This window comes from Oreochromis aureus, linkage group 22 (assembly GCF_013358895.1).
Source record: "Oreochromis aureus strain Israel breed Guangdong linkage group 22, ZZ_aureus, whole genome shotgun sequence".
Lineage (NCBI taxonomy): Eukaryota > Metazoa > Chordata > Actinopteri > Cichliformes > Cichlidae > Oreochromis > Oreochromis aureus.
Genome location: NC_052962.1, coordinates 30,364,935 through 30,387,345, shown reverse-complemented (window position 1 = coordinate 30,387,345; position 22,411 = coordinate 30,364,935). Strand labels below are relative to the sequence as shown.

The window sequence follows — 22,411 nt, the reverse complement described above, 5'->3', positions numbered from 1 at the left end:
GGAACAAAACAAAACACACTTTAAAGATGCTTTGACCAACCTAAGGGCTTTAAAATAAATAAATAAATACAAATATTTATATCTTTATAGTTTTCCTCTTGCCTTGCCAGTCACAGATGATGTTTCCTCCTTCTTTGACACCTGTTGGGGACTCTCGCTGGCGTCATCCTCTGCCCAGGTCTCAGTGGTGGTCTCAGACTGTGGGACTACAGCTGATTCAGACTCAGCTGCAGCATCTTCTGAGAGCAAAGCTGGCGTTTCTGAAGATTCAAGATGTTGCTGTTGGTGTTTTAAAGATTCTGATGCAGGATCGGTGCCTTCTTCTTTAACTGGTTGGTGCTTTTTCTTCTTTCTGCCTTTGCCAGCTGTTTTATCAGGCTGTGGATCAGAAGCTGTGGGCTGAGCTGTGGATACAGCTGTGGACTGAGCTTGGGATACAGGTGTGGCCTGAGCTGTGGACTGAGCTGGGGACAGAGCAGCGGACAGCGCTGTGGTCTCCAATTTGTGTTCATCGTGATAAAGGTCAGAGGATTCGATCACACCTCCAGTGCCTGAATGGGATTGGTCTTTCCCGCCACTGATCTCTTCCGCTTGTACGATGTCCTGTACGTGATAACTGGGCCTCTGTGGTTGATACAAATGGGGTGAAGTTTGTTCAAGAGTCTCAACTGTTGGAATAATAATTTCAGGGGTCTCCACCTCAACTGTCCCTTCACCAGCCGAAGGTGAGAGGATATCCCCCGTTGGTGACCGACTCTCAGCATCTACCTTCTGCTCCTGAATCAAACCTGAGCTTTCCAAATCTGTTCTTTCCAGAGTGGATTTTGGGGTAATTTCTGTTGTAGTCTCTTCCACTTTTTCCTTGCTCAGTGCCTTCTCAGTATCAGGCTCAGCTTTTTCAGCCACTTTCAGCCTCTTGGATTTTTTGCTCTTCTTGCTTTGTTTACTAGGCCGAGTTTCTTTAGATTGGACCAATGCAGCTGTCTTAATATCTTTTTGTGTCTCTTCCATTCCAAAACTTGCATCCTTTTCTTTTTCATTTGAAGAAACCTCCAGCGGTTCAGCCTCCGTGGTCTCCTCGACCAACGGTTTCTCCACAGGCAGATTTTCTTTGACTTCTCTCAGTTTCATTTTGTCCACCTTGACACTCATCTCTTCTTTACTTTCTTCACATAAACCATCGGATGTCTTGACAGTGTCTTCTTTTACAGCTCGACTCTCCACTCCATCCTCCTTAGCGTGCCGAGTTTGTGCCTTTACATCACTAACAGTTATACCTTTACCCTCCTTCTTCCCCACCTCCTTGCGCAGCGCCTGCAGCTCCTCAGCAGCCTGTTTCTCACTCACACCTTTTTCAAACACCTTTTTAAGAATACTCTCTTTGGCCTTCAGGATCAAGGCCGCTTTCTCTGTGTCTGGTAGAAGGGATTTCTGAGGCAGCTCATGCTCTTTCCTTTCCTTCACCTCCTGAATGCTCTCTGGTTTTTCTGGTTGCTGAGCGACAGAATCCTTTTCTTCAGGCTTCCCTTTCATCTCCTCTCTCTTATCAGCCTTTCCTGTAGCTGTTAATATTTTATTTGCCTCTTTCTCTGGTTCAGCGATTACTTTTAAGGCTTCTTTCTGTCCCTGTTTCACCAAATTACTCTCAACCTCAAATTTCTCATCAGTCCTCATGCCTTCGATTGGCCCTTCAGAAGCTCCCTGACCATGAATCTGTGATTTCATGTCTACGTCTTGTGACACAAGCTCAACTGTAGTCGCATTAACAGCTCCAGACTTTCCTTCCATCTCCTCCTCAGTTTGATAGATTTGAGATGCATGCTTTATCTCTGAAGGGTGTGTTTCACTCTCTGCCTCTTTACCTTTTCCCTTCTTTTTACTTTTCCTCTTCTTTTTGCTTTTGTTTTCTGACTCTTTGGAAGCAGATGTCAACAACTGTGCTGACTCTTCAGAACGAGTGCTGGTTTTGATCTCTAAATCTTCAACCTTTAAGGGCTTCTCTTTCTCCACCACTTGGACCTTCTCTCTTATGCCATCATCTTTCTGCACTGCCACATCATCCTTTCTAGATTCCTCTTCGTCCATATTTGACCCTTCATCACCCTCTTTGCTTTCCTTGTCATCTATAACCATTACTGCCACAGGACTCGTCGTCTTAGGCTTCAATCTTCCATCCTCAGAAACACGCTCTTTTTCCCCACCCTGCACAGGTTCCCCATTGACACCTGTTCTATCCTTTTCCTGTAAATCTTTGTCAGCATGATAGATTTGTGTCGGCTTGACTTCTCCTACAGAATCTCTGATAATGCTTTTCCTTTGTTCATCATTTATTTGCAGTCTCTCATCTGCCTCCTGTTCAGGAGGACTCTGTGATTTAGTGGTGTCTTTCTGTGGTTCAATTTCTTTTATGGCTTGCTGGATTCTTTTCTCAACATTAGTTGCAAACTTAAATAAGATGTCCATGGACTCGTCCGGCTGCCTTGAAGTCTTTTCTTCCCCTGACTCAGGTTTGTCCACTTTATCCTTATCTGCAATCGTGTCATACAACTTCAACTGATCTGATAGTACAGATGTCAGTGTCTTCTCTTCATCTTGCACCGCTTCTCTCTTTGAAGGTGGAGATTTCATGGGCTCCTCAGCGTTAACATCAGACCAGTTTGCTGGACTGTCTGACAATATGATAGCAGGGCTGTATGTACTATCTGATGAGGCAACGGGTGTAGAGCTTTCTTCACCACCCTCGGTCTCTACTGACATCACTTTCTCCTGAATCTCCAATGCCACATTGTTAGATATCAGTCCTAAAGCAGTTGCATCATTGAGACTGGCGACTCGTTGTCCAGTTGAAGGATCAACTAAGCCTCCTTTCAAAAACTGGTTTGTAGCTATTTCTGTGACCATATCATCTCCAACTAAACCCCTCTTAGAAGCTTCAGGCAGCGACAGCCTTTCTCCAGTTCTGATATCAATGATCCCACCGCTGTCTGCCTGGCTTTGGAGAAGTCTCAGTGCTGGAGCTGGATCAACTTTCTTTAATGCAACTGCTTCGGGAAGGGTCAGTGTTTCCTTTGATTGCTTATCCTGAACACCACGGAATGGTTTCACCTCCAAGAAGCGTTTACCTGTTTCAATATCTATCTTACCCTGGTTTACAAGTTCTGAATAGGGTACAATGCGTGCTGTTTGGGGGTCAAGCACTCCCTGAGTTACTGTGGGAGAAGCCATGACTTCACTGGCTTTGTTCTCATCTAGAAGACCCTTAGAAACTGCCTCTGTCAAAGTAAGTTTGATTCCAGTGTCAGGGTCTGAAATAGCTCCGGTTGATGCTTGGAAAACAAAAGCTTCTGGGCGATGTGAAGGACTGACTTTTCCTTGGTAGACCCACTCAAGTTCCTCTAACCCAGGAGCAACGGACCGATCTACTAGTCCTCTATCAACAGCATCAGAAACTGGAAGCCTCATGCCTGAAGGATGGTGAATTATACCACCTTCAGCCACTTGCCTAGCCAAGACCTGATAAGCCTCCTCTGGTCTAACTAAGCCTTTGTGAATAGCTTGTTCTATAGGAACTGGAGACTTGGACTCTGGGTCGAGAACACCTTCCATCTGAAGCTGCAAACTGGCTTTCTTGAGGAATGCTGAGGAATCTGCATCCTTTCCCTTGCATGCCTTCTCCAGTGCTACAAGTTCTTCTCTATGAACGTCCTCAATCAGCCCCAGGTTTGCTGCTAGAGTCACAGAGACTTTCTTATCCCTTCGCAGGTCAACAATCCCCCCAGATGCCACCTGGGCTTCCAGAAGTCGAGAGGCTGTGTTGGGATCAATCAACCCTGCCTGAGCTGCCTCCCTCACCCCACAGATCTGCCTTTTCTCCACATCAACAACCCCTGCAAGAGTTTTATCTGACTTTAGGACACCCCACATTAGATCTTCATCTAGTAAACCCTCCTGCATAACTTCCTCCATGCTAAGTGACTCCCCACTGCTGGCATCTAAGAAGCCCCCAAACAAACCGGCTTGAGCCATTAATTTAACAGCTGTATGGCCAGGGAGGACACCCTGGGCTACTGCCTCATCTGGCAGCAGCTTTTCCCCTTCTTCTGTCATTAGACCTCCCTGTTTGAGCTGCATGACCATCCTCTCCAGTTCAGCATCCTCTTCTTGCTTCTCTGCTACTGCTTCAGAGATATCAACTTGTGGTTTAGCTTGCTTTGAGTCGGTCTTTTTTACAGTCACACTTTGTTTTATAATTTCTGATTCAGCCTGGGAATGTTTTATATCTTTTCTTTCTTGAGATGCTGTTAATTTAACATCTTCATTTGGTTTTTCCTCTGGGATGAGCTCTTTGAATGTCTTCCTTTCAACATTGTCCTCTGATTTGAGTGGCGCTGTGGCCATTTCAATAACTTCTGTTGCAGTTGTACTTCCACTGTCTCGCACAGGACTATCCATGGGTTGGTATTCAGCTTGTATTATTTCATTTGGGCTCTTTGTTATTTCATCGTTGAGGTATTTAGCTGAAGCTAAACTGTCCCAACTGGTCATTTCTTTCTTTTGTTCATCTACCTTTTCACTTTTATCACCACCAATTTCATATTTAGCTGAAATGGCTAAATCTTCTTCTATGGGTTCTGATGGTTGCTGCAGTGATTTGTTGTCTCCTTCCCCATCATGCATTTCTTCTAGACCACTTCTATCTTTAATCTCAAAATCCTTACTTGGTGTGACTAAACTGGAACTGTCGTCATCACCTTCACTCACTCCATTACCTGCCAAACTAATCTTTTCCCCCATTTCCAGTTTATCCAGCTTATCTGTAGCCATACTGCTTAGCGGCTCAACCCGATGAGCAGATTCTCCAGCAACCATGTCAGCGTCCTTGATCATTACCATTAGCTCAGGGTCAAGCAGCACGAGGCGCTTTCCAGAATGAGCATCTACATAGCTGTGAGTCATGAGGTGAAACAGCAGCTTGTGTTTGGCTTGTTCTTCAGGATCCTTCCCATTAGTTGATGTAGTTTCCCACACAAGGCCTGTGGGAGATGATGGAGGCAGTGGAGAGGATGGAGGAGAGGAGGAGCTAGTGGAACCCCAGCTATGGCGGTTTAGAGATGGGTTACCTGACTGGTTCATGTTGGAAAGAACATCTGGTATGTGGATTTCTTTGAGAAAACTGACCGCACTGGGATCTAATTCATTTTCAGCAGTGCTGTTCAGGGGCAGCACCTGAAGAGTTTCTGGGTTGTACAAAGCCCCAATGGCATGTCGTTGTCTCAGTGTGCTCCTTGCTAGATCGCCTGAGATCACACCTTGTTGAACAGCCTCAGCAATGGGTACAACCTCTCCATTTTCAGGCCAGAGCAAGCCCATAAAAGTCCAGAGAGACTCAAGGACCAACAGAGCCAAACGAGGGGAGAGAAGGTCCCTGCGAATACTCTCTTCTAAGTCCAGGCGCTCTCCACTGAAAGGGTCTAGAATACCCCCATTTTGCAGTTGACGTGCTAACATGGCACAGGCTAGATCCTGGTCCATAAGCCCATGGCGAACAGCTTCATCTACTGTCAGTCGATGGCCAGATCGTGGGTCTGCAATGCCACCGGCAAAAAGCTGAGCTTCGAGAAGTCGTACAGTAACTTTCCGATCAATCAGTCCCTCCTGCACAGCACGGAAAATACCGACTTTTCTTCCAGAACGGAGGCAAACTGTTCCTCCAGGCTGCTGCTTAACAGGGAAGAGAAGAAGACCTGAATCATCATCGAGAACACACTGGAGCTGCAGCTCACAGAGATTTACTTTTTCAGCTGTGTTTGGATCGATCAGCTCTCTGTGTTGTAGTCTCGACTGGAGCTTGGTAATAATTCTGGGAGACAAAAGTCTCTTGTCTTCTGCTTGCTCCAAACTCAACATTTTTCCAGTTGAATGTCTCAATCCTCCAGTGTTCATCTGGAGTTGGAGTATGCGAAGTCCCACTTCCTCTCTGATTAGCCCGGTCTCCATGGCTCTAACTACAGGCAAGGCATTGTCTTGTTGTTCATCACTCACAGTCTTGGCATTTTCCACCAAATACAAGGCGCTCTCAAGCTCAGACAGGGACTGTCTGGTATGGCTGTCAATTAGGCCTCGAGTTAGAGCTTGCTCCAGTGAAAGTTTGACAGGAGAGTCAGGTTGAAGGAGCCCACCCATAATGAGCTGGGTCTCTAGCAGAACATGGCAGGTGTCCTGGTCAATAAGACCACGTTGAGCTGCTCGGAATACTGGGAATGTTTCCACTGTACCCAGGTCAATCACTCCAGCAATGGCAATCTCATTCTGCAAAAAGAAAGAAACCAAAATCCCAGTTGATATTCATTCTCTTCTCTGTATGACCTGGCAGTTTTAGCCAGCACGCATATTACGTAATGTTAATTTGTTATTATGTGACACTACACTATGAGAGATCGTAGAATCAGGAAAAAAAAAAGAAGAAAACCCGCAACCACTTGCCACAAAACAGCTTATCCATGTTTAAAAATGCCACTATATATATTTCTGTTAGCAATTTGCTAATTTATATTTTTGATTTGTTTTAATTTCTATTAAATTAAAAGGCATTTTAATACTTACCATCACTATTCTAGGACAAGCAGTAAGCATGCAACAAAGCATATACTAACAAAAATGCAGAAAGAAGCTCTAGATAAGGGGAACCAACGGCAGAAAAAGGAACACACAAGTATTCAGAAGTTGAGGAGAAAAAGAAAAACTACACGAGAAAAACTCACAGGCAACGGTAAGAGAGAAAGCGAGCGCTACTTACCGTTTGGGCCCGTCCTGCTGTGCACACACTAATGGGCCAGTTTATGGCTCGGCAGAGCGAGGCGCGACAGGTGAGAAGCTGGTTGTTAGCGTTCTGCATGCCACTCTTCATTCAGACTCCTAACACTGCTTTGACGTCAAAACCTCAAACTGACCTAATGTTAAATTGAGTAGGCTCGGGTAAGGTACAAACTGAAACTATACTAAACCATGACTGCTCAGTGAAAGCTGATCGGGGATGGGGTGAATATGTGGCAAATAGTGATAAATAATATCAATATTTATTAGTATTTCCACATTTCTGATAATAAGTTTACCTGCTGATTTGCACAGATTACGATGAATTATTGCAGATTTGTATCTTTAACTGCATCATGCATTACATTTCCACGAGACTGGATGGCACTAAAACTAACCATGGAGCTGATCTAACCTGCAATCACAAAATAGACTAATGATGTTTATCAAAGTCCTGTTTTGCTTTGTTTTCTGATCCTTGGATGTCCACAACTCTCCGTTGGCAGCTGTTAGTGATTTTCAAGCAAAATGCTGGTTTAAAAGTTTCACACATTAATAGTATGCATTAGAACAAACACAAAAACGTCATTCTCTCACACACACTCTTGTGATCTGGACACAACATGCTCAAATGGTGAAGTTGTTTTTTTTTTTTGCATAGCTGGCCTTTGGTGCACTTACACTCTAAAATACAAATGTGACTTCTTAAAAAGTTCTACTTTACCTTTTAGTGAGCATTTTTAGTAAAACCATAAAACATTTACACAAAAATCAACTATGAGTGCAACTGTTAAAAACTAGGAAGTGTCATAAATGAGAGCTTCAAACCTGAAATTCTCACACACATCCAGTGATGATGTATTGTATTTCAAATGAAAGGGAGGAACACTAATATGAGAGTGTGAGGGCTGGGAATGTGTGATTCCCCTTGGATGACTGTACATCTACATGGAGTAAATGTATGCAGAAAAATGCTAAAAAGCAATGCTGACTTTATGCAGTGGCATTTCACCACCATATAAAGAAAAGTAACATTTTACTTTTTCGATGCTGGGATGACATAAAAATGTGGATGTACCTTTATTTTGACAGTTTGTAACAATGAAAAGCAAAGCTCTACAGCTTTCCCCTCACTGCTAGCGTCACCTTGGAAGCACTGATCTAGTGCGGCACCACTAAGGCCGTGTATTAACCATGTTAGCAGCTCAGCAGATGTATTTTCTGATGATAATGATGATGACGGTGACAATGAGGATGATAAAAATCAGGGTTGGTGATAGTTAATGACATGAATGCAGGCTTTTATATGATAATGTGAGAGTGGATCACTCCATGCTGAGGCCCAGTTCAGACAGTGTATTCCAGTTGTTTTCTGTCCTTTTGACATTTCCCTTTAACACCCATATATTGATTAATGAGCTGCAGAGGTTTCTTATACCAAAAACAAAACAAAACACGGATAAATTATTTTAGCAACCCTTATTTCTCCAGTGATGACCAAAAAGATGGTCATCCTGGTAGAAACGGTTATTACTGAGGATCTGAATACACATCTGAACAGGATCCGTCGGTGTTTGTTAAACCAAACCAAGTCAATGAGTGAGATTCATCAACACTGGTGATGTTTTTCAGAAATGCAAACTCTGTGAACACACAACATGCTGAAGAACATAGACGATAATTTGCTGGCCCACATATAAACTCACGCTTGGCTCGCAAAGATATTCAGACTCAAAGCAACATTTTATAGAAGTACCTTTGTGGTTATTTTTGTTTAAGCTCGCATAAGCAGAATACATTTTTGCCATAAATCTGCAGACACCCTTCTCCCCGCTCGGCCCACCCCAGCCAAACCGATCTACCTTTCTTTCCTCCTCTTTGGCCAGTTGCTGCTCCAGCTGCTGCAGCTGTTGGGTGGAGCTGTCGCACAGCTGGTTGTAGGTGGTCTTCAGCTCGTCCAGCTGAGCCTCCACGTGAGCGCGCTCCTCTGGGGACAACCTACAGAAGTAAAAAGGGACAAGGTTAACAGGTGTAGGTTAGGTGTTTAACATTAGTCTGCATGTGTGTCAAAAAGATGCTTTACAGTAACTCTGACATAAAATGTATAATGTGATTGTTTGAAGTTGGCAATTATCATCATCTAATCCCAACTTCTATTCACCCGCTAGTTAATACAGAAGTGGCGCCTGTGGTGCGTGCGCTGCTGACTTAGAGGACAGTTTAAAATCATTGCTGTCTGAGAGGAGTCCATGGATTTCATGTTAACTTACTTGCTGGCCTGTTTCGACAGAAGGAAGACCTGTGTGCTCCTTATAGCTTCAGCCACCTGATCTTTCTTGGCTGCTAGCTGTTCATTGATGGCCTGCAGAAAAGACAGATGAAGTATCTATTTGACAACACAAAGACCTTCATGTACCACTAAACGAGGTACCAACATAACAGTCTCCTTCGCATTCATTGCACATATATAAACAGTACCTGTTGAGCAGCCAGAGAAGACTCGGCGTTGGGGCCACCAGCGCGTCCCTGGAGGCCTTTGACCCAGCCCAGAAGGTCTGAAACCTGCCCCACCCTGGCCTGTTTCTCCTCCTCCACCTCTTTCTGCACAGATAGAGGCAAGAAAGCAAAAATTAATGACATTAAACAGTAGATATCACAAAAGATCCCTTTTTGTCAATTCACCTGTGCAGCACATACAGTATGAGATATCACACCCCTGTGTGTCCTGAGCAGAGACACCTCTATTCACACCTTTCAGGCAGATGACCTGTGGTGACATATCACAGGCACCACCTGCACACATACACCCTTCTCATCACAAACATCCCTCAGTTCTTATACAGGTTTTTGACACTGTACTCTCTGCCTGTGGTGTGGCGTCACCTCCTCCGGAGGCTTCTGATAACTGTACCTTGCATGTTAACTCACCACTTTTGGAGAGAGTCCGCGCTGCTGCTGCAGGGCTCTCCAAATTAGATGTTGTTATTTTTTTTTTTTGGTGTCACCCCAGACACCCCAGTATGGGGATGCATTGCAAGGGGTTTGGACCGCAGTGCCAGCTGCACATCAATTATTTGGAGCTGCTAGCTGCTTTTCCAGCTTTCAAGCATTGCTGCCCAGTTCTGATAGACCAGTATGTCCTGATCAGAACAGTTAAATCTACACTTCCCAGTTAAAGCTGTCTCACTTTCTGTTATGTTGCAGTGTTGCTTCTCTGTCTTGCCTGCCGAGAGGTCAGATTTGATAGCCAGATCTCTGCTAGTCTGCTGGGAATCCTCAAAAGCATAAGAGCTTCATCCACTCAGGGAACAGAAGTTATAGTAGTAACTCTTCGATTCAGTGAGCTACAGCAACCACAAGTGGTGTATATGTAAATTAAACAGTTAATAATAGATGACCTGTGTAAATCAAGACAGTCACTGAAAGAGAATCAAAGTGTCACCTCCTCCTCCTCCAGTCTTCTCAGAGCATCGCTGATGTACTTCACATGCTGGGTTGTTAAGGTCACTAAGGCTGTGTAGCGTGTGCGCAAGTCCATGAACTGAAGAGATAATCAAAACCCCAAACAAACACATCACTGACTGCAGGATATTAGATTCAGATAAATACAAAACACACAAACTTTATTTACTTAAAACAATAAAGCTCCTGCAATGATCACGATGGTAAACAGTTATCTCGTTACCTCCTGAGTGATAGCGTCAGAGGAAGAGTGCAACCTTCTCCTCTTGACAGGTGATTTGTGCATCGACTCTACAAAGGCTCTGAATGTCATCAGCTGTAGTTCATAATCCTACAAGATAAAAGCACGAGAGAAATCAAGTTTCCTGTGTACCTTCACTCCGAGACACGTCTGTCACGGTTTCTCACCTTCACTGAGGCACAGTATTGTTTGGAGTGAGTCTGGCACTCGTCTAGTTTGGTCTGATTCTGTTCAATCTCAGCTACCAAGGCCTGGAAAGAAAAACAATCAGAATTTATAAATGTTTAGGCTCAAGTCATTTTTCTCATCTGGACACATGTTTTAAGTCAGAGGATTCAGCGGCACTAACAGTCTGCTGGGCCAGTTGTTCCGACAGCGCTTTGCTGTCCATCTGTCCCGGCTGTGTGTTTTCTTGTCTCTCCGTCGTCTCTTCGATCCATTTGACCAAAGCGGAGTGGCCGTCTCTGTACTGCTGCAGGGAGGAGCCCAGAGCTTCAAGATCCGCTCGTCTGCAGAAAAAAGAAAACTACCTTCAGATCATTTTCCAAACTAACGTCCTGATAATAAATTCAGCATCCAGTTAGTTTTTTTTAAGCAGATCGTTACATCGTTCGTCACAACACACATGAATCATGCTCATCCTTTTCTTTTTAGGCATCTTCACTCACCGTGTCTCCATCTGTCTTTTGATTCCACTCCATCTTTCTGTTATCTGATTGGCTTTGTCCTGGTAGCGCTCGAGCTCAGGGCTGCGGTCCGGGTGGAGCCTGTTGAGCTTAGACCCCGCCTCTTTGGCCTGACGTACCTCCACCTGCAGAGACTGGAAGACGCCTTCCTGCTCACCAAGCTCAGCCTGCCACTTCTGAAAGTTAGAGGTTAGAGGGTGAGAGGTTTCATCTTTATAGAGACATGAGAGGACTTTATGTGGCGGTGAGGCTTACCCCCAGTTGATCTCTGAGGTTCTGAATGGCTGCTGTGTCAGCAGGAACTATGTCTTCCTCACTTAGTCTGCTCTCGTACTTCCTGACTTGGCTCTCTGCTTCATCCAGGCTACGGATCAGGACATCCACTGTTTTTAACCTAAAGATGTAAAAGGACAACAAATCGTATCATCTGGGGAAACAAAAAGAACAGAGCAGTTTCACATAACTGAAGGAGGAAAATCTAACTAACTTTTCAAGGTAGACAGCTGAGAGGTTGTGCAGTTTGTCTATCTTCTCCACAGCGTGATTGAGCTCCGACCGGAGGACAGGAACGCTGGACGACGTCGGCTTCTCCTCGAAGAACTTAACGCAGCGATGAGACACGTCACCCAAACTGGAGCGCAGGTTGTCCAGCTCAGACTGCAGCTTCTGCATAGAAAGTACGTTTTTAATGGTTTTTTGGAACTGTCTTTTTTTAAACTACATGGTGACAATCATTAAAATTTAAATAAAAACTGCTTTACTTCATCAAAATAGCTTCCTCTGTGGTAAATGTTTCCAAACTTCCACACTTCCTAAGTCAAACTACTCAATACCAGTTGTAATCATCATCACTTGTATGATCAGTATTTGCTGTGATATTTCTTGATTAATCCAAAAACAAATCTATCAATGGATGAGCGCTCCTCCTGCTTTTATAGACGATGACAACAATATACTGCAAAAAACCCTCAGTTCTTTATAACATGGGTTATAACTGTGTGCAAGCAGCAGATGGAGCTCAAACTCACCTCCTGCTCTCTAATCTGGACCGTGTTGTCAGCACCATCACCTGACAACAGGATGGGAGGTGGAGTCTCAATACTCCTCATCAGTCTCTGCTCAGCCTCGTTAATACAAAGGGTGATGTTCTGCAGCTCTGACTGGTACGACCGAGAGACTGACTCATCCTTCTCCACTGGAGAACAATGAAAGATGAGGAAAGAGGTGGATTATTTTCACTAACAGATGAAGACGGTCATTTTGAGACAACCAGAGTTAATATCTGCATCAGTTTGACTGGTTAAAGGTCAGCAAGAGATTAACTAAATGTATCCGTGTGTGAGCCCGTCCATCTTCACTCACCGGTCTCCATGTTGAGCAGCAGGTCCTGGCAGTGTTGCTGGGCCTGCTGAACATCCTTCTCGAGCTCTCGTCTTTCGGCCGGCGTGAACAGCGAGCTCTCTTTGCTGTCTGACAGAAAGTCGGCCAGCTGGGACTCCAGGTGATCGAGGACGTGCTCCCGATCTGATGGAGACTGACTCCGAACCTGAAAGGTGAGACAAGGAGGGAGAAGATAAATACAACGGAAAAGAAGAAAAGAACCACAAATTGAAATCATCACGGCGAGAGAATAAAGTCCAAATTCCTAGCCGTCACATTTAAACACACGGGGAGGATCTCACCGTGTCCAAGTTCCACCCAGATACAGTCTTGATGTCTTTGAGCAGGTAGTGCCACGATACCACACTCTTCATGTTCACATGGAGCTGATGCCACAGGGACATGACCTTCTGGTACAGCTGCTCAGCTCTGTAGACAAAACACAAGGAACATGAACATTAGTCTCTAAAATACTAAACAAATTAGATTCAGATTAAAAGGACGTCCAGTCTAAAGTTATTTCAGCATTGCTGCCCCATTTTATAAACCAAACTCAAGCTCAACAGTCAGATAAGCTCTAGAAAACAGTTTCTTAGGATTTTGGACTGATGTGAAGGCCGAACTTTCCTACTCTACAGTGCTTCCTGAAGTGTACGGCCTCGCTACGCTAGGTATTGTGGAAAATTGTGGCTTTTGTGCATTGAATACTTAAAATAAATCAACTATAAAAAAGTAAATAATCAGGACAGTGCTATCCACAAGAAATATATAATACAGTCACAACACCAATCCACGTTTCCAGTATGTGGCTCACCTGCTGGCTGTGTCGATGGCCTCCTGGTTTGGAGGCGGGACGGTGAAACACACCGACGGGACCATGGCTTCGTTCCCCGTCGGACTGATCACTTTCCACTTGGTCCTCTGAGAGTTGTCCTGCAGCACACACTCCTCTCCTCGGCTTATCGTGATCTGAGAGTATGAGGCGAGGCGCGCAGACAGGGAAGGACAGATGAGAGCGGAAATGGAGGTTATGGAAATGATGTAGAGAACAGGATTGACAGCAAGAGAGAATATTAAGAGAAAGGTTCACAAAGCGAGGGAGTTGCAGAAGATGATGGAGAAAGAATGGAAGGAGAAATGCCCAGAAGAAAGCAAGGGAGGAGAAAAAAGGGGGAAAAACGTGTAAATCAAAAGCAAACAGCAAAAAAAACTCATAATGCAACACAAAATGCAAAAATTCACGGACTTCATGAAATTAGCAGGAGCCCTAACATGACGTGATATTAGAGAAGCTGAGCAAGGACAATGCCATGTGAAAGCTGCTTTGCACCAGGAAAGGCTTTTATTGTGAAAGCAGCAAATATACTCCAAACTCAAAGCGAAACTTCCTAAAACCTGAGCTGGGTTTGAATAATTTAACGAGGAAATAAACATTAGTGACACGTTATCTGCAGGAAACCCAGCAGAGGATATAAACAGAAGGCAAACGAGTTTGGCTTTAAAATTCAGCGTTAGGGCTGCACAGCCATCCCCACCCGCCACCCTCTCTCACCCCTTCCCTGCACACACACACACACAAACCATAATGCAAAGCTGTGCACAAACACTTAATACATGAAGATATATTAAAACGGAAATGTTATTTTCTGACTGACTGAATGAGCCTGAGGGGCACAGACGGGTTAACTTCAGTTCAGTTCAGCGATTACCACCTGCTCTTATCAACTGATCTCAGCCTGACACAAATCTGTGACTAAATATACGAAACTAAACTGCATAAATATATGAAATCTGCAGAAAAGAGTCATTTTTTTATTTCTGTTTGTAGTCCAATTGCCATTGACCAATCATATTTAAGCTGGATTTTACTGCATAAAGATAAACATCTATGAAAACTGCAAAAGGGTGACGTATTTTCCAAAAAACAATCTCCAAACCCCTGGCTATTGTCTGACAACAATGCATCCAGCATTTTGTCAGCCTATTAAAAAGCATGTGCATTCAGACACAATAACCTGTACACAGAACAGGAAGTCTTGGCCCGGATAGCAGCTGGCTATACCGGAAACACCGAATCATTTGCAGTAATTCCCAGAGGCTAAGTTAGTACGTAGTTACCGATTCACAGATTGTTGCCATAATCAACTTTTGTGAGATTATCCTATCAACAGATTCTGGCTATGAGGACACCATAAACATATGCACATATAGAAAGAGTGACGTGTCACTTGGACATTATGATAAAACACTTAAATAAACATAATTGGCTGATTTGACTTGGAAAACATTACTAAATTATATTTTCCTGTAAAAACATAACACAATAAGCTTTCAGATTTTTGTTCCAGGGAGGAAATCCAGTAAAAGGTACTCTGAACCATTTCATACGTAATTTCATCTAATTTATTCCAAGAAGTCTAAGAGTGCAGGCACAAAGTTTATTACCAATTATACAACCTGAAATCAGCTGATAAGAAAGCGGCACCTGGGGGCAGTACAGTGTGTGCAGTGTTAGAATCTGAGGTGAGAGAGGGAGAATATAGGCAGCTATACCTGAACGTTTGTCTTGCCAGCCCAGCCGACAGACGAGGGGGAAGGGAGGGAAGAGAATGAGGAGGAGGAAGAGGAGGGAGTGAGAGGGGAGAGGCCAAAAAAAGGTACATGAGGGTATGGAAAGAAAGGAGAAGACACAGGAAAGTGAAGGAGAGAAAGATTACTTTTGGTTCATGTGCACGTTTGTCCAGATGTTTTTTTTATAACTGTCAGCTGTGTGCGAGGTTTCGTCACGTTGCTTTAGATCAGTGATGAGGTGGAGGACCAAACCACCTTCATCCTTTACCTGGAAACAAGACCTCACATCTGGTATGCTTCAGCGAGCAAACCACCCTGGGCAATCTAACACATAGTAGACTAAATATAGCAGCGCTGGGGGCGGCTATATGTCCGTGCCAAGCTCTCAGGGTGCAAAGAGGATGGGACAGATGTATAATTGATTGGCTTTTAGATTCCCAGAGGTCATCACAGCTGAATCTGGGAGTGAATCTCATAATGCCTGAGTTATTTTTCTTAAAGACTGAGTCAGAGTGTTTTCTGAGGAGGACAAAGGCAAAGATCAGGTCAAGTTCTGGTTAATTATGTCCATTCAGTTTCCAAATTTCGACATGCTGGTTTTAAAAAAAGAAAAAGAAAAAAGGAGAAAACTGGAGCTGTGAAAAAAAAAGAAATCCACTGCTGTGTGATATTCATCGTTATGGAGGAAACTGCTCATGTAGATGTTTACATAAATATACATTTCACTAGCAGAAAACAGTAGCTGAGTAAGGCCTTTGTGGGGACGTGCAGGGCAGGGGGGAGCTGGTTGGTGGTGAGGGGCGAAACAATCGAGAGGTGAGGTCAGCGGTGAGTCGGTGCTAAATATGCACACTTTTTTCTTAAACAAGTCACCGATTTCAGGGTCATGCCCGCATGTTCATGAGGTGTAATGATACTGCTCTGGGTGCCGTACCTCGATCTGCTTGTAGTCACAGACGGCTTTGATGGGTGTTGTAGTTCCCAGAGTGCTCTCTGCACTGCGGGGGCGCAGCTGCACCACCGTCTTGGCCCGGCCCACCAGGCTAGCTACTGTACTCCGATACTCAATGAGCTGCTCTTTCTCCTCCTACAGGAAGGAAAACAACAACAACATTAAACACTGAAACTCTTTATGAAGACTGTACTTGTGTGGATTTACAACAACATTCATCTAAAGGCATTTTTTTCCCATTGTACGGTAAAGATCTATCCATCTGAGAACTTAAAGCAGGGATGTTAACAGCATGCTTTCCATTAGGTAATTACTTGATAATTACCCAAGTCACACACCATAAATAATAAACAACGTTAAGAAACTACGGCAGATGGCAGATAAATATGTAATTAAACACCAAATATATTAAAATTCTAAATATCTGTACCAAAATCCAGTGTATGGAATCCATCCAGCAGCAGACGTTTCAGTCTATATCACAAATAATGCTGGAGAAATCCGTGAATGAGTTTACAAAATCTTCAGAAAATACTTCCAGTAGACGTTCAGAAGTTTCACCCTATTTCATCTTTCCTCAAGTTTTTCATTTTCACACCACAGAATCCACCCAAATGATATTTAAGCAACATTTTCTGTCTCAAGTCCTTCAACACATAATCAGCTTAAGGGCCTATTAGCCTGTAGCTGCTGAGATAAGTGGGCCTGCTGCTTCCTGACTCAGCTGCCCATGTTAGCCTGACCACTAACCATTAAATATTTAACATGGGCTTTTCACCCTGACAGGTAGAATTACATTTCACTTCTCTCTCGCCCCTAAAGCAGAAGCAGAGAGAGTCATTAAGGATTCATTAGAGAGGGAGACAACAAGGAGACAGTTACAGGTACAGGAAAGAAAACAATGAATGGAGCCCAGAGTTAGACACGGTCTGAGGCAGAGAGCTAATAACTTCATACATCACACCCCAGGAATGAATTTCACAGTGAGATGGCATTCGCTGCAGTCAGCAGGACCAGTGACAAACATAATTTACACAGACATAAATTAAAATGTGGATGCATGAGGAATTCTAGTTAATTACAACCACAGGGTATCAAGGACTTCTGTAAAACAAATTAGATCACCAGAGAAGCATTGCACTAAAACATTACATAAGAAGACCATGGATAGCATGTATGACAGCACTATGATACTTAGGGAGAGGTTCCTGTACCAGGAGATAATACGCATTTTATCTTGCTTCAAAGGCAACAAATGCTTGTGGTATCTAACCACATATGAAGAAGTCATTCAGTGACAGTCCACAAAGGAAAGATTAGGCAGGAAACGAGTCAGAATGGAGGGAGAGGTCTGATCAAACGGACACTGCTAAACACCAATCTCCACCTTAAAGAAGCTGAATAGGATGATTCAATGTTCTAGTCTCGGTTATTATCTCTGTCAAACAAAAGTTCAGCTGCTTCTTTGTTATGTCATTTAAAGGTACCTGCAGGACCGGCCTGTCAGCACAATGCAGTGCAAACTTCACCAACACACAACCACACACAGGCTGACAGACACAGATGTAAACACAGTAGACAGCATGTGATTATAGCATATCTATATAAAATGCTGAGTACACCCAGGCTGCTAAGAAAAGCATCTGTTTGTGACACTCGCACAGCTCTTTAATAAGAGGACATGGATGCTGCTCTGGCCTGTGGAGCGATGCCCGCACTAACCCTGCCATCTGCTCGAAGTCAGAGGTGTGTGTGTGTGTGTGTGTGTGTGTGAGAAGTAGGTGCAAATATGGCACGCTTGCAAATGTGCCACGGGGGGGAGATGATTCAGGACTCTGTAACAGATTACTTCGCCCTGTCACATGATGTGTTGCAGCCGCCCGAGGCAGAGCAAAAACAATCAGGAGGACGCTGCAACACCAGCAGCTCAGCTACTGCAGGTCTCTGATGCTATGGTGGTTAGAAAAATGCCGTATCATTCCTGATAATATGTCAGTGTGGGAGTATGCTGAATGTTCGAGTTTGCACTTTGTGCACACGGTGGAAGCAGAGATTGAGGACACTGGGATAGAAATGTGCTACTTAAAATGTTCATTGTAGCATATTTCTGGTTTTCACATGACTCTGCAGCTGTGACTCAGAAGGTAGAGTGGTACGTTTGATGATTTGAAACCTGGTTCTTCTAGTACTTCATAATTTGCCCCTGGGGTGTGTTAAAGGTGTGTGAGTGAAACCAAAGCACTGTCTGCGTAGAATAGATCGTAGTGTATGAATGTGCAGGGTATAGCTGGGACTTGTAGTTAGGGAAAAGTGCTTTTTTAAAAATCCAAAATATCAGGTAAAGTTGAGATGTTGACACAGAGTTAGAGAAGGAAACAAAGACCCTTCTTAGATTAGAAGTGGCCACTCTCAGCTAGACTCTTACGCAGCAGGTAGCTGTGCATGTTTGATTTGGAGTTACACCAGACGGCCTCTTCCTCCCAGGATCAAACTGTGGATGTTTGTTAAGCACTACACTACGGAGCCGCTTCTTGAAATTATCTCACTAAATGGAGACATAACGTCAAACAACCTCTGTTATTGTCTCTCTGTTATCGAGCTCCAGTAGAGGTTAACATGACACAATTCTTTGCAGTAAATCTAGTGAAAATAAAAAACCACAGTCGGTCTTTCCTTCAGCACCATAAATCTGCCTGGCATAGAAGAAACTGAATATTATTCTTAAGATAGAAAGCAAATGTGTAGATACCATTGAGTCCTGCAGCAGGTCTTCCAGTTTGCTGAGCCTGCTGTTCTTATCACAGGTGTACTGTCTCTTGATGGTTTCCTGGAGCTGGCGGAGGTATGACTCACAGTCCCGGGTGTCACTCATGAACTGACAAAAGTAAAAATGGATTTGCATGTAATGACACAAAATCATTTTAATATAATCCTAATTATATAAGTGGATGAAGTCTTTTACCAAACTCAGAAAAATAAGAATTTCAGCCTCACCTGGAAGTACGCCGTGTTGTCTTTGAGATGCTGCTCCACACACAAGCAGAGCTGGTCCACCCACTGCCACTGGGTCTGCAGGGCTGCACTGTAAGCCTGATAACAGGGAGATGGATGGAGATTGAAAGTTGGTGCCATGCTAAACTTATGTAAGAGGTCCTTTAGGGGAAATAAGTGAGATTTTTACAGCCACCGATCATATAAACTGCCTGTAATCTATCTGCAAGGCTCTAACTGGGATGTTAATCAGCACAGACAGTGTTTCACCCAGCCACTGGGGTTTCTGGCTCTCAGCAGTGTGAAGGGACAGGCAGCATTAGCATGAGACTGGTATGAAAACCATATCCCAAATAAGTGTGGCTACACCAGTATTTTAAAATGTACATAGTAAATCCTGCTCATCGCCAAGGAAGGTTTAGAAAAAATGAGTGCAAAGTGAATAAAAGAGCATTTTAACAAAAGCAACGTGGTCGATTTGTTCCAGACAAGCGAGCCACGGATACGAAAACCCAGCATCTTTAAAGGTCATCCAGCCCGAATGAATAAAATCATGAAATTCACCTCCACGGTCTGCTTGGCAGGATGGTTCTCCTGACACAGACGGCTGGCCGTTTCCTGGAGTGACCGCATCACATCTCGTTTTTCATCCAGCTCTAACCTCATTTCCTGCAGGCAGAACAGGAGGCGGGGAAGGTTAAAGGTGAAGACAGGATTTTTTTATTTTTTATTTTTAGACAACCAGTCTAATGCAAAGTTACTCTTTATATGTTGGGAGGTAAACAAGACTTTTATCTTGACTTTCAATACATGTGGAAACCAAGTGAGGTTAAAGGTTTGTGTTTTGTGACGGAGGAAGCCGTCCGTGTGTGTGTCTCTCCTCGTCCTCACACTCACACTGTATAATTCTTTCTTTGCGTTCATGTTGGTGTTGTTGTCGCTCCAGTCGTAGGCGATCTCCTCCTCCTCCCTCTCGTTGAGCCAGATCAGCTCGTCAGTGCATTGCGACACAAACATGTGCAGGCTCTCCAAGCTCCGCAGGCGCCATGACGAATGTTCCTATGGCAACCACACAAACAAAACCCCATGCTAATCAGCAGTGCAGAAGCAAATACTGCAAAAGGATCCCTCTTGCTTGGAAGTTTGGATTACACTGATGATCCAGATGCATCTTCCCAGAAAACCATCAGAGCAGGCAACTAAACACTGCCCCATGTAAGAGCCCAATGTCCTGCATGTAATTTCTTAAAGGGGTGCTGAACTCTAAATTTAAATTTGGATAGTGTTGTGATGGCAATTGTTTTAGTGCAAGTTGCCCAGTTTTGCAGGTGTAGAAATATTTGCCTTTTCTTCACTTCTAAAAGTAATTTAGAAAGACTCTGGTCTATTTACAGAAATCATGACCTGTAAAAAGGTGGAGTAAATAAAAAAAAAAGTTAAAAAAAAAATCTGAAAACCTTTTCATGAGCAGTGAAATCTTTTCTTTCTAACAAATTACACTCACCGAGTGTCCATCTATACTCGCTGAGAAGCTCGACAGGATATAAATCTTAACTGTGGCTCCCTTGGCTGAGCTGTAACGTTAGCCAGCCGCACATTTTATTTTGGTTGGTGACATAGACAGATGGATAAATGGCAGTACAGCCCAGAGAAGAAATGCATAAATATTTCAGAGTGAGCTGTGCCTGTGGTTTATTTTCCCCTTCTTTGTCCTGAATGTTATTAATGCATTTATTACATTTAAAATAGCTTTTTTAGAAGTAAATCTACAAGCACATACTTCTTAAAACCCACAGAACCCAGGAAGAAAATAAACAGACTGAGAGGAAGAAGTATGGATGTGATTACAAATATATTATGGGATGAGTAGAAAACAGAGGACACAGAGAAGAGACAGAAAGGGGGGACATTTAGGGGCAGCAGCAGATGCAGATTTGTGCCATGCTGTAATGGGATTAACTGAGGATGCTGGGTGATCTGGGGAAACAAAGAAGTGTAGAGGAACTCAAACACACACAAACAAAGCCACAAGCCCCTCTGAGCTGAGACTGACCAGTAGTTTGCAGTATTGGTTCTCCAGCTTGGCCAGCGTCTCAGAGTAACTGCTCTTGAAGTTGGGAGAGACTTTAGCCTGGAGGAGAGAAAGTGAAGCCTCGTTACAAAGACCATCACTGCACAGACGCCGGTGCTTGCAAAGGGAGGAGGGATGCGTGAACCTCGTAGCTGCGTGCCTCCTGCAGGCTGTTCATCAGCTCTTCAATCGCAGTGTGTATGTTGTTGTGCTCGTCGAGGTTTTTTTCTACAGAGGTGAGGTCTGCCCCCCACTCGGCGCGCTCCAACAGCTCCTAAAACACAAACACAGAATGATTTACCCTTCCACTGAAAATTACAAATATCTTCTATTATATGTCTTTGAATGCTTTCAAGGATTGCTTCAGATTACTTCTGAATCCATATGTGACTTTTTTACAAATTCTGATTCATGTTTTATTATATTTAGGATGATTTAAATTCATATTTCACCAAATTACTACATTTTCAGTATTTAAATAATTTAATAATAAAACAGCGTATAAAATAATCAGCAGTAAAAACAACAGCCCTGATTTTAAGAGAGGCTGACAGAGACTGACCTGCGTCTCCTCCACCCATCCGAGCAGCTCGTAGATGAACCTCAGGCTTCCTTCGTCCTCTGATGAAGACATGGCCACCAGCTGGGACCGAGCCATCGGCCGCCGCAGGAGTGCGGCTCCGACCGCTCCCACAGCTCCCAGCAGCGTCTGACCCAGAGACAGGCCCGTATCAGCGGGTCTCTGGCTGGTGTGCTCTGTCCCCGTGGTGCCCAGGGCCTGAGAGAAGTGGCCTTTCCTGTAGACGCTGGAGCACTGCAGTCTGAGGGAGACCAGCTCCTCTTGTAGGCGGGAAACTCTGATGATGAAAGAAAAGAAAAACAGTACATAACTGATCACGTCATTATAAACCTATGAAACATTTAATAATCTTTGACAGCATGATCCTGCTACAAAGCTTAGTTCTTTTCTTAAAGGTACTGCTGCTTTAAAGGGCAGCACACAGTGGCAGATTTACAAAATGGTTGTTTCATTAGCTTTCATAACAGCAGTTTAAATTAGACAAGCAGCATGCTGATGAGCCGCAAAATGGGGACACGCTTTCCATCATTTTTTGACACCACTGGTTTATATCAGTGAACACTAGATGCAGAGGAGGATACAATAGGTATTAATACAAAACAAAAACACAACAGGCAACTTGTTGACCTATAATGAGTAGCTTGTATTCCCAGCTATTAATCTA

The 22,411-nt window shown here is 43.8% G+C and overlaps 1 protein-coding gene across 17 annotated transcripts in view; it reads right to left on the bottom strand.

Moving 5' to 3' along the window:
- macf1a (microtubule actin crosslinking factor 1a) overlaps positions 1-22,411 on the bottom strand; it is a 238,281-nt gene that overhangs the window by 77,667 nt on the left and 138,203 nt on the right. For 12 of the 17 annotated variants that reach the window (XM_039605406.1, XM_039605408.1, XM_039605410.1 and 9 more), the window contains 24 exons: positions 21,730-22,024; positions 21,313-21,441; positions 21,150-21,227; positions 19,994-20,155; positions 19,661-19,765; positions 19,100-19,195; positions 18,855-18,980; positions 16,088-16,240; positions 15,136-15,147; positions 13,397-13,551; positions 12,885-13,011; positions 12,565-12,748; positions 12,231-12,397; positions 11,690-11,868; positions 11,458-11,596; positions 11,185-11,378; positions 10,866-11,025; positions 10,684-10,767; positions 10,499-10,606; positions 10,256-10,354; positions 9,292-9,414; positions 9,084-9,175; positions 8,676-8,811; positions 103-6,309 (listed from right to left, as the gene is read on the bottom strand). In XM_039605406.1, the coding sequence (XP_039461340.1) occupies positions 103-6,309; positions 8,676-8,811; positions 9,084-9,175; positions 9,292-9,414; positions 10,256-10,354; positions 10,499-10,606; positions 10,684-10,767; positions 10,866-11,025; positions 11,185-11,378; positions 11,458-11,596; positions 11,690-11,868; positions 12,231-12,397; positions 12,565-12,748; positions 12,885-13,011; positions 13,397-13,551; positions 15,136-15,147; positions 16,088-16,240; positions 18,855-18,980; positions 19,100-19,195; positions 19,661-19,765; positions 19,994-20,155; positions 21,150-21,227; positions 21,313-21,441; positions 21,730-22,024 (9,310 nt within the window). The remainder of the gene's footprint in view (positions 1-102; positions 6,310-8,675; positions 8,812-9,083; positions 9,176-9,291; positions 9,415-10,255; positions 10,355-10,498; positions 10,607-10,683; positions 10,768-10,865; positions 11,026-11,184; positions 11,379-11,457; positions 11,597-11,689; positions 11,869-12,230; positions 12,398-12,564; positions 12,749-12,884; positions 13,012-13,396; positions 13,552-15,135; positions 15,148-16,087; positions 16,241-18,854; positions 18,981-19,099; positions 19,196-19,660; positions 19,766-19,993; positions 20,156-21,149; positions 21,228-21,312; positions 21,442-21,729; positions 22,025-22,411) is intronic. The other 5 variants (XM_039605412.1, XM_039605413.1, XM_039605407.1 and 2 more) reach the window with 2 other exon arrangements.